The sequence below is a fragment of the Chanodichthys erythropterus genome, chromosome 9, assembly GCF_024489055.1.
Source record: "Chanodichthys erythropterus isolate Z2021 chromosome 9, ASM2448905v1, whole genome shotgun sequence".
Taxonomy (NCBI): domain Eukaryota; kingdom Metazoa; phylum Chordata; class Actinopteri; order Cypriniformes; family Xenocyprididae; genus Chanodichthys; species Chanodichthys erythropterus.
In genome coordinates, this window is record NC_090229.1 from 31,178,104 (window position 1) to 31,190,450 (window position 12,347).

The window sequence follows — 12,347 nt, forward strand, 5'->3', positions numbered from 1 at the left end:
CCGACGAACAGGAAGGGGACCAGAGCAAATTACTTCTCCTGACATTGTACTTGCGAGTTCACACACCTCTTTAATGTTAAATAGTACATTATAGTGTACAGTAGTACAATAGTATTTTAATAGTGATCTTCGACTGGCGAAGTCGAACATCATTTGTGCCGATGTGAATAATAATTTTAGAATATTTACGATTAGCATTAGCCAGCACTTTTAAATTTGCTTTGATGTCAGGTGCTCTGGCTCCCGGCAAACATGTGACTATGGTGGCTGGTGTCTCTATTTTCACGTTCCGTGTAATAGAATCGCCAATAACTAGGGCACTTTCAACAGGATTCTCAGTGGGTGCGTCACTGAGTGGGGAGAACCTGTTTGATGTTCTTACTGGAACGGAAGAGTGGTGTTTTCCACGGCTAGGCCGCCTCACCGTTACCCAAGTGCCCTGCTGGGGAGAACCTGTTTGATGTTCTTACTGGAACGGAAGAGTGGTGTTTTCCGTGGCTAGGCCGCCTCACCATTACCCAAGTGCCCTGCTGCGCGGGCTCTACAGCCGGAACCGAACAATGTACAGAGTTCACTAAGCTAGTTGCATCCAAAACAGTATCTGAAGCCCCTGCATTCTTACTATCCTCGATTAAAGTTTGGATGCGTGTCTCTAATTCTGAGATTCTCTCTGTCAGCCTGACTATTTCCCTACATTTATGACATGTAAATCCCTTGTCGCTGACAGAGAAAGCTATACTATGCATGTGACAGGCAGAGCAAGTAACAATAGAAGGAGAGGATGACATGACTGACCGTGTTTGTAGACTGATCCGATCCGAGTTACCACAGCTGTTTGATGAACGCGTTGAAAGAGGAGCGCGCGAGACTGATGACAAGTTAACAAGCTAGCGAGATGCAAACGCGTTGTAACAGCGATTTAGATTCAAAGATTACAAGCCAGCGACGTCAGATTAATGTGGTAGGCAATAATAATAATATAAGCAACAATGAATAAAAAGTAAGAGATTCAATAAAAGTAAGAGAAAACAAAGCTATACGGAGACGCAAACCACCAGCAGCAAGGCAGCGAGCAGAGGCAGCGAGGCAGACAGGAGCAATCGAGCAGGAGCTCGATTGGATTATGCAACGCGATATCCCGAAGCAGTGGCTCTCCGCAAAATTTCCACTAAGAGTATTGCAGACGCACTGTTTAGTTTAATCTCCCGAGTGGGAATTCCGAAAGAAATCCTCACTGATCAAGGCACGGCGTTTATGTCACGCACGTTACGTGAACTTTACGAATTATTGGCCATTAAATCGGTTCGTACCAGCGTCTTTCACCCACAAATGGACGGGCTGGTCGAACGGTTTATTTACACGCTTAAATCCATGATTCGTAAATTCGTTCAAGAGGACGACTAAAATTGGGATAGGTGGTTAGAACCCCTGTTATTCGTAGTGTGAGAAGTCCCGCAAGCCTCCATGGGGTTTTCCCCCTTCAAGCTTCTCTTTGGGCGCCAGCCCCTCAGGGTACTGGACGTCCTAAGAGAGACTTGGGAGGACGGACCATCTCAGGCCAAAAACTAAATTCAGTATGTGCTGGACTTGAGAACAAAACTCCACTGGGGCGGCTATTTATGGAGAATTTGTTGCAAGCCCAGCACAGACAGAGCCAACAGTATAACAGAGGGACTGATTTACGCAAATTTTCACCGGGAGATAAAGTGCTTGTATTGCTCCCCACTTCAAGTTCAAAATTACTTGCAAAGTGGCAAGGACCATTTGAGGTTACACGGCAAGTTGGCGAGCTCGATTATGAGGTGATACGTTCCGATAGGAGCACGTCAAATTTACCACCTCAATCTCCTTAAAAAATGGAATGAGGCAGAATCAGTGATGTTGGCGACGGTGATTAGCGGAGAGGATGATCTCGGACCAGAGGCGAATGTAAAAAAAACAATCCATCGCTCTGGCCCCAGGGGGAGATCACCTCTCGCCCTCCCAGCTCATTGATTTATCTAAATTACAAACAGAGTTTGCTGACGTGTTCTCTCCCCTACCGGGACGTACCGATCTCATTCAGCACCATATCGAGACAGAGCCGGGCGTGGATATTCGCAGCCGTCCGTATAGATTACCTGAACACAAGAAAAAGGTAGTTCAGGCAGAATTAGGGGCAATGCTTGAAATGGGAGTAATAGAAGAATCCAGCAGTAACTGGGCGAGCCCGATAGTTTTGGTTCCCAAAACAGCCGGCTCAGTGTGGTTCTGCGTGGATTATCGCATTATCACGTGTCGAAGTCGACGCGTATCCAATGCCGCGGGTGGACGAATTGCTTGACCGGCTCGGTACGGCTCGTTTTTATTCGACACTGGACTTAACAAAGGGATATTGGCAGATCCCCTTGTCGCCTTTATCTAAAGAAAAGACAGCTTTCACGACGCCGTTCGGATTACACCAATTCGTTACACTTCCGTTCGGGCTGTTTGGGGCACCGGCTACCTTTCAGCGTCTCATGGATAAAATTTTGCGTCCCCATGGTGCATATGCTGCTGCCTATCTGGATGATATTATTATCTTCAGTAATGACTGGCAGCGGCATATGCAGCATTTGAGGACCGTCCTGAGATCGCTGAGAGGCGCCGGGCTCACGACCAACCCGAAGAAGTGTGCGATTGGGCGCGTGGAAGTAAGGTATCTGGGCTTCCACTTGGGGCATGAACAGGTGCGTCCCCAAATTGATAAGACAGCAGCGATTGCGACCTGTCCGCGCCCTAAGACCAAAAAGGAGGTTAGACAGTTCCTCGGGTGCCAGGAGAAGCAGGAGTGTGTGTGAGAGAGAGAGACTGCTGACTGAGACGCTGAGCCTGACAACACTGGAGTGAAGCCCTTTGTGGATGTTATATTTAAGTCGGAGTGAAGCCCTTTGTGGATTATTTATTTTATTGACGTGCACTGCACGGTCTTTTGTTTGAACATTTTTGTTGTGAAAATAAAGCTCAGTCAGCAGTCAAAGCCGACCCTGTCCTCTTTCTTCCCCCGAGAACTTTGAACATTGCTACAATTACAGAATAAATTTTATAGAGTTGCAGCTTTTTCTACTGATAATACTAAAACTAAAGGTACTATTGTTTTGATTTCTCGTAGCTGTAACCTTAAGATTGACAGAGAAAGTCAAGATCAATCTGGTAGGCTTGCTTATTTCTGTACAAACATTAAGAGAAAGAACATAGCATTTGTATCAATCTACGCCCCTACAATTTTTGAGGCAAATTTTTTTCCACAGGTAACAAATCATTTGCTTTCATTGATAGACTATTTTCTGATTATCGGGGGGGATATGAATGCAGTGATAGACCCGGTGTTGGATAGATCTTCCGCCTGCAATCAGGTTCAGCTCAATTCCTCTGCTGACTTTGTAAAAGCGCTAAATTTGGCTGATGTTTGGAGATCTGGGAACCCCTTAAGTAGAAACTTTACCTTTTTCTCAGAACGACATCTCTCATATTCAAGAATAGACTATCTATTGTGCTCCAAGGAACTTTTGAACTCTTTTGATCAGACAATGATACTACCAGCAATACTTTCAGATCACAATCCTATAATGGCAGATTTTGAACGTAATTGGTTTGCTGAAAGATCTCCACGGTGGCATTTTAACATCTCTCTTTTACAGAATAACAAGTTCAATGAAGATTTCAAAGCCGGCCTGTCTGAATTCCTCTCATTTAATATTGGTTCGATTGAAGACCCTATATTTGTCTGGGAAGCTACGAAAGGTTTTATCAAAGATTTCTCCATAGCTTTTGCCACTAATGTAAAAAAGATGCAGAATCAGAGAATTGACCACTTAGAAAAAGAATGTCAATCAACTGAACTTTTGCTTAAATCTTCATATTCTCACTCGCTATTTAAGACACTTCAGACCCTTAAGACAGAACTGAATGACCTTCTGAGAAGGACAGCCGAATTTGTGATTCACAAAAGTATTTTAGATTACCAAAGTGATTACTTTGAATTTTAATGTCATTTATTTCATTTAATTGAAATAAATGGGAAAACAGTGCATAATGCATTTCTCTAGTGGAAATTCAAAGACAGTTTTACTTATAAACATGAAAAAGGACGTACAGTAACATCATAGTGCAATGCAAGCTATGTCTGCAACAAAACTTCTATCGGCTTCAAAGGATTCAACATCTAATCTGAAAAAGCATCTTGAGGTAGGCCTATAAGCTGTTCTTGGTCTTTGAAAATGTTATTTTACTTATTTACTCCTTATTTTCCTATTTAACGTTACTCGTACGATGAGCTTTATATGGTTATCATTAGCCTAATATTTATAAGAATTTATTAGGTCTTTGAAAACTAACACAAAATCCTCATAGAATTAACATCCACTTAATCATGCGTTAAATAATGTTTTATAAAGCCAATTTCTTGGTGTACTTTACAGAGAAACTGTAAATCCTAATAATTCACTCCAAATATTTAGGTAACTTAGGCCTTTATATGGCGCGTACGCGAGTTCATGATCAAACATAGAGATGCAGTAGTTCACTGGTCATAAATCCAAAGGTTTTTTAGTTTTATTTTGGTCTATTTTTATTCCGGGCTTGCAAACAAACTGCTTTGTAATATTTTCCCAAAATTTCAGGAAATATTTACTAAGCCTGTCAACAGGACGTTAACACAGGCACACGCTGAATACGGACACAAAGAGGAGAACAGACGCGCCAACAGAGGAAATACTGCACCGTGCACAAGCTCACTGCTCGCGAAATATAGGAAGAACAATATAAATATTAAATTGGGGTTGATATGAATGTATCTCTGAAGGGAACTGTCTTCAGACAAGTTTTGATGGCTTTTCCTCTTATCTCCAGCGCAGCGCTGCTGTGTGTATAGTGGTAACCATCGAAACGCTATATCACTGCTGTTCCGTAAGCACCACCTACTGTCAGAGAGTGAATTTTCATTTCATTCAGTCCGTCTGCTATTGTGTTTTGTTATGTAGCATAATTTCACAAAGCTAAAGTCAGACCATGCTGTTTTTTCTGTTAATCTTAAAATTATACAATAATTTAAATGAAAAACAACTGATCATGCTCATGTTCATAACATCTTTGTTGGGACTGTGATAAAAATGCAGTGTTTGCCTATAATATCAAAGAGCTACACATATTTTTTGAACAAATAAACAACAACTAAATTTGCAAAAAATCTGCAACCAGTATCAGAATCGGACAATTTGCTTCTATTGGCCATGAAAACTCAAAATAGGTGCATCACTTTTTTTTCCGCTGTTTGTTGTTTATATGGTTAATATTAATGCAGCTATCAGTGCACTAAGGTTAAATATTAGTATAAACATATTTATACTAGGGATAGTTCACACAAAAGTATCATATTTTTTCCCAAACCTGTAAAATGTGGTGGTGGAGAGATGCAAAAAACTGTTGAGAAACTGTAGGTGTGTCAGCTTTAAATATATGCCTTCTCTAGAGATTATTGGGTAGATCATTTCATTTCTTTTTTTTCATAAACATTCTAAATGTTACAAACAAACTTTTTTAATAAAACAATTTAAACCACTGTGTCAATTCGACTTTATACACCTATAAAACAACCTATATTATTAACAATATTTTATTGTTGTTATTTAATATATTGTTATCCCTCTGATGCACATCTTTACAAATATAATTTAGGAACGAAATCAATAATAATTATATGGATGTGATCTTAAAAGAAACAAATATTTTCATAATTTGTTTATCAGGATATAGAAATTCTTTACCAACACATAGGTTATGTCTAAAAAAACTGTAAACTTAAAACAGAACATCAAGTTAATATGGTCCTTTGTGTTGTTAAGTATTTCAAAGTATTCCAAAGTATTTAGATTAAGTTACTAAACTTGAGTAATGTAATGAAAAACATTACTGATTACTTTTTAAAGCATGTATTTTGTAATCTGTAGTGAAATACATTCTAAAAGTAACCTTCCCAACCCTGTACATGAATCCCGGGCTTGTCCCACTCCAGCTGCAGTTCTTTCTTAGGACGCGGAGAAGCCGTTTGATAGGCTGGAGTGGGATTACCTCTGGTCTGTTTTGGATGCGTATGGCTTTGGCAAAGGCTTTGTGAATATGATAAAGGTTTTATATAAAAACCCCACTGCTTCTGTTATTGTAATGGAGTGCACTCTCTGCCTTTTAACTTACAAAGAGGTACAAGACAGGGGTGTCCTTTATCCCCAATGCTGTTTGCGCTGTCACTCAAGCCCCTAACCCAACTGATAAGACAGGAAAATGTCTGTTCAATTTCAGTTAACTCTTACAAACAACACATATCGCTCTATGCGGATAATATTTTACTGTTTATTTCGGATCTTCAAGTTTCATTCCCCCAGATACTGAAGGTATTTGGAAAGTTCAGTACGTTCTCTGGGTACAAAATCAATTGGGGTAAATCCTCTTTGCTTCCACTTAATAGTATGGCTAAGGAAGTTAAACTGCCTTGTGATATTCCCGTACAAACTTCAATCTGTTACTTAGGCATTGTTGTTCATTCATCCCTCCATGTTATACCTGATGCCAACTATTTACAAATTCAAGCCAGGGTCGAACAAGATCTCAGAAAATGGACCTCGATGCCACTATCATTACATGCCAGAATAGCGTGTGTTAAAATGAATGTGTTGCCGCGAATCAATTTTCTTAGCTCCATGATTCCGCTGCCTGCTCCTAAAAATTTCTGGCACAAACTCAATTCTACAATTCGTAAATTTATTTGGAACGGTAAACAACCCAGATTAAAATTTGAAACACTGCAGCGTGAAAAACATAATGGGGGATTAGCGCTTCCAAATTTTGAATTGTATCATAGGGCCTTTCAAATAAAATGCATTAAGGTTTGGCTTAACCCGCTCTCTAGGGTCTCTTGGTGAGAGATAGAAGAGAGCCAAGCAGGCAAATATAGGTTACAAGATATACTGTTCTCTGGGCTAAATAACAATCAATGTATGCAAGCTTTCGGTCCAATCATCGCCAATACGATAGTCAATTTTAAACTGATGTAAAAAAAAACCTCCCATTTGGTATAATAATAACATTTGTTCAGGAGGTGCACCATTTTTCTCCAGAGACTGGATGCAGAAGGGCATTTATACACTGAAAGATATTTCCGGTCCTAAATGCATGTTAAGCTTTCAAGAACTGTGTGAGCGGTATGGAACAGAACCCTCTTCCCAAACATCCGATCATCGCTTGGTTTGATTTGTCCTCTTCTAGTCACTTCACTTCATGGATGTACAGGAAGGCCTTAGAGGCTACAGCAAGTCGTTTAGCTATACAGCATACATGGGAAAGAGACTGTGACTTAGCAATTTGTTAGCAACCACCGTTTTTAAGACACAATAAAGGTTTAAAAAAATCACAAGTGGGTTATAACTGGTGTGTTTTATGTCATAGATCAAAACGTGAAAATATTTAGAGGCTTTCTTAATCACAGACCATATTTCAGGCGATTTAGCAAAAACCCATTCAAAAAACCCATAGACTTTAGGCTGATGGAACCGGAAGTCGTAAAATGCTAACTCACTTCCGGGTTTTGCCTACAAAAACACGTCATCCCTGAGGTAGGCCTACTCTATTTACCCCACCACAAACAACTCTATGATATATTATTTTTTTTAAATATCTAAGACAACCCAAACACACCTGTATACATATAGAATGCTGCATTAAACAGTTTTGTAAGGGGAAAAAATTAAATAATAAATCAACTCCATAGCAGATTCCAAGTGATCAAGGGCATAGGACGAGACTGAGGGAAGGGGATAAAAAACGAACTGGGCTGCGTTCCAGTTCTTTTTTTTTATGGCCATTCCTCGCTAACTTCCCTCAGTAATGCAGCCTGAGACGCAGAGCAAAGTATATATACAATAACAAGAAGCGAAACTCAATAGAACGTTCCATTGCAACACCGGCGCCCAGCAGCAGCCCTGCGTTTCCACCGTTTTGGCTCGTCGGTCCACTAGTTTTTATGGCAATATCAGCTGCTTTGTTAAAAAAATGTACAATAAAGTTAAAATCCAACCTGAATGATGACAACACAGAATAAAATACCATCACTACTGATCATCAAATCCTTTTAACAGTTTATTTTACAGACTTTGTGTTTAAGTCTTCCACTTTTTTCACAAAACCTTTGCTCTCTAGAAACCCAGTCAGTTTGGGTTTCTTTGAAGTTCAAGTATTAGCATTATAAACACTGAATTAATACCAACATATTAAATTAAACTAAGGACATGCATCAGAAAAAATGGGAATGTTGGACAATAAATATATAACAGAAAATGACAGCTTGTTTTTGCAGTATTGTATGTTAAGGCAAAAGTGTCCACAATTATGCGATAACGGACACAGCAATGCATCATGTATTATAAGATCATTATGTTTGTAGCGTGATCCATTAAAACGTACAATATATTAAATTCAGATAGTGGAGTAATACTATTATTATTCCATTAGGTCTGATTTATATTGTTCGCTGCAAACATGATGATCTTAAATGTATTAATTATTAATTTACTATTAATAAATGTGTAAAGTTGCATAAAATGGAAATGCTCAAAGTAGGCTACGTTACCTCAGATGTGAAATGGTTGGATTCCACAACTGGTAAAATAAAACAAATGTAAGACAATGCAATATTTACTGTAGGTGCCATAAAATTTACTGATGACTTAATTTGAAAAATGTTCTTTTGCGCTTCTGATTTGGTTGTGAAATTCGTCGATTTTGTGTCGTAAGACGTGAAGAATTCTATGGTCCAGTTGGCATTTTCACCCCATAATGGCGGCCGCGCTACCGGAGCGCCATCTAGTGGCTGTTGTCCAAAAAGATAGAGTTTCGCCTCTTGAGTTCTATAGGCTACTCCTTTTTTTTCTTCACAAAATAGAGACAGAGCGCATTTAGTATAGACCCCTTAAAAGTTTGTAAACATTTCAACGTTTTCTGGTGGGCGGGGCTTAGCTGGAGGCAAAAAGAGACGCTGGACTCAATGTTGACAAGCCTAAGCTAGCATGTTTTAGGGGGGATTTATTAAACATAGATGCAGAAGAAGGTTCAGAACTGTCCGAATATGTAGAGTCACTGACTCTGCGGGACCGTGACAGCTATTTTTGTAAATTAACTTAAGTTTTGGATATTTCCTAGACATATGAATTACTTTCGGGTGGTTCGGGGAATTTTGTCAAGGCTTATTGTCTAATGTAACCTAACGCTGGGTTAACTATGATTATGGCTAGCAATGTGGATTATTTTAAGAGACCATTCAAAGGATGGCACACACATCTATCGCTGTATGTTTGTTTAACATTTAAGCTAGCTTGTGCGCTGGAAGTTGGCGACTTTTCACCTATAAAACAGAAACTTGCTGATTTGTACTAGATAAAACCAACACACCGTTACATGCATCGATTATTTTATTTGGCCTCTCTGCCTCGCTGCTCAGTGTTTTGTATCTCCATATAGCTTTGTTTTCTCTTACTTTTATTGAATCTCGTACTTTTTGTTGCTTATATTATCATTACTTTATATATATACTATTGCCCACCACATTAATCTGACGTCGCCAGCTTGTAATCTTTGAATCTAAATCGCTGTTACAACGCGTTTGCATCTCGCTAGCTTGTTTAACTTGTCATCAGTCTCGCGCGCTCCTCTTCCAACGCGTTCATCAACCAGCTGTGGCAACTCGGATCAGTCTACATACACGGTGAGTTATGTCATCCTTTCCCAGTGTTATATCGTGTTCCATCTGTCACATGTTTAGCATAGCCCTCTCTGTCAGCGATGAGGGATTTACATGTCATAAATGTAGGGAAATAGTCAGGCTGACAGAGAGAATCTCAGAATTAGAGACACGCATCCAAACTTTAATCGAGGATGGTAAGAATGCAGGGGCTTCAGATACTGTTTTGGATGCGACTAGCTTAGTGAACTCTGTACATTGTTCGGTTCCGGCTGTAGAGCCCGCGCAGCAGGGCACTTGGGTAACGGTGAGGCGGCCTAGTCGCAGAAAACACCACTCTTCCGTTCCATTAAGAACATCAAACAGGTTCTCCCCACTCAGTGACGCACCCACTGAGAATCCTGTTGAAAGTGCCCTAGTAATTGGCGATTCTATTACACGGAACGTGAAAATAGAGACACCAGCCACCATAGTCACATGTTTGCCGGGAGCCAGAGCACCTGACATCAAAGCAAATTTAAAAGTGCTGGCTAATGCTAATCGTAAATACTCTAAAATTATTATTCATGTCGGCACAAATGATGTTCGACTTCGCCAGTCGGAGATCACTAAAATTAACATTAAAGAGGTGTGTGAACTCGCAAGTACAATGTCAGGAGAAGTAATTTGCTCTGGTCCCCTTCCTGTTCGTCGGAGTGATGAGATAGTTAGCAGATTATCATCACTCGATGGCTGGCTGTCTAAGTGGTGTCCGCAGAATAATATAGATTTCATAGATAATTGGAAAAGTTTTTGGGGCAGACCTGACCTGTTGAAAAGAGATGGTATTCATCCCTCCCGGGATGGTGCTGCTCTTCTCTCTAGTAATATGGCACATAGTCTTAGAGCTGAAACATGACAAACTACGGCCCAGGTCAGGAAGCAGACAGACTGGCTAAACCGACCGTTTGCTAGCTGCCTCACATTACAGAAGTCAGATAAATCCCAACACATAGAAACTCTTACACCTAGATATTATCACATAGAGACTGTGTCTGTACCCCGAATTAATAAAAACAAAAGACTTCCAAACCCATTTAATGGAAAAAATTTAATTGATGTTCAACAAATAAAAAAATCGAGATAATAATGATAAACAAATGATAAAGCTTGGATTGTTAAATATTAGATCACTTTCTTCAAAAGCCCTTATTGTAAATGATATTATCACAGACAATAATCTAGATGTGCTGTGTTTGACAGAAACCTGGCTAAAACCGGACGATTACATTACTTTAAATGAGTCTAGTCCTCAAGGTTATGATTATCGACACAATCCTCGACAGAAAGGCAAAGGGGGAGGTGTTGCTGTAATTTATAGTAATATTTACAGTATTAAGTCAAAAGTCTTTCAAATATAATTCCTTTGAAGTGATGGTGCTTTACGTAACATTATGTAAGTTGACATTTGTGTTGGCTACTGTATACAGGCCACCAGGACACCATACAGACTTTATCAAAGAATTTGCTGATTTTCTATCAGAGTTAGTACTAGCTGCAGATAAAGTCCTTGTTGTTGGTGATTTTAATATCCATGTAGATAATAAAAAAGACTCATTGGGATTGGCATTTACGGACATTCTAAATTCTATTGGTGTTAGACAACACGTGTCAGGACCCACTCATTGTCGTAATCATACTTTAGATCTAATATTGTCACATGGAATCGATATTGATGCCGTTGAAATTCTGCAGCAGAGTGACGACATCTCAGATCATTATCTAGTCTCGTGTATACTACATTTAGTCAAAGAGGCTAAACTGCCTCCCTGTCATAAATATGGTAGAACCATCACTTCTACCACTAAAGATCGCTTTATAAATAATCTTCCTGATCAGTTTCATCACCTTAGCATACCAGACAGCTTAGAAGACCTCAATGTTGCAACAGAAACTATTGCCTCTGTCTTTTCCAGCACATTAGATTCAGTCGCTCCTTTGCGTTTAAAAAAGATTAAGGAATTTATTCCAACACCACGGTACAGTGAGCAGACTCGGGCCCTAAAAACTGCAGCCAGAAAAATGGAGCGTAGCTGGAAGAAAACAAAACTAGAATTATTTCGCATTTCGTGGAGAGAGAAAATGATTGAGTACAGAAAGGCCTTAAAAACTGCCAGATCTGCCTATTTTTCAAAACTCTTAGAAGAAAATAAACACAACCCTAGGTATTTATTTGATACAGTGGCTAAATTAACAAGAAATAAAGCTTCAACTTCTGATGTTCCCAAAGAGCACAGCAGTAATGACTTTATGAACTTCTTTACTTGTAAGATTGATAATATTAGAGAGAAAATTATAACCATGCAACCGTCTACTACAGTATCGTGTCAGACATTGCATTGTAGTGTCCCTGAGGAAAAATTCATTTCATTTACTGCTTTAGGAGAGGAAGAATTGTCTAAACTTGTTAAATCATCAAAATCAACAACATGTATGTTAGACCCTATACCAACTAAGCTATTGAAAGAGATGCTTCCAGAAGTCATAGATCCCCTTCTTAATATTGTTAATTCATCTTTGTCATTAGGATACGTACCAAAAACTTTTAAGCTGGTTATTATTA

The 12,347-nt window shown here is 39.4% G+C and overlaps 1 protein-coding gene across 1 annotated transcript; it reads left to right on the plus strand.

Moving 5' to 3' along the window:
- The first annotated feature begins 2,161 nt into the window (after positions 1-2,161).
- On the plus strand, positions 2,162-10,643 carry LOC137026476 (uncharacterized). Its single transcript, XM_067393830.1, has 2 exons — positions 2,162-2,306; positions 10,024-10,643. Exons 1-2 carry the CDS (start codon positions 2,162-2,164, stop codon positions 10,641-10,643), a joined length of 765 nt encoding a protein of 254 aa, XP_067249931.1.
- The last annotated feature ends 1,704 nt before the right edge of the window (positions 10,644-12,347 follow it).

Coding starts and splice junctions, on each gene's coding strand:
- LOC137026476 (XM_067393830.1), top strand. CDS start 2,162: ATGCTTGAAATGGGAGTAATAGAAGAATCCAGCAGTAACTGGGCGAGC. Junction 2,307..10,023: donor ACGCGTATCCAATGCCGCGG/GTGGACGAATTG, acceptor TTCCGGCTGTAG/AGCCCGCGCAGCAGGGCACT.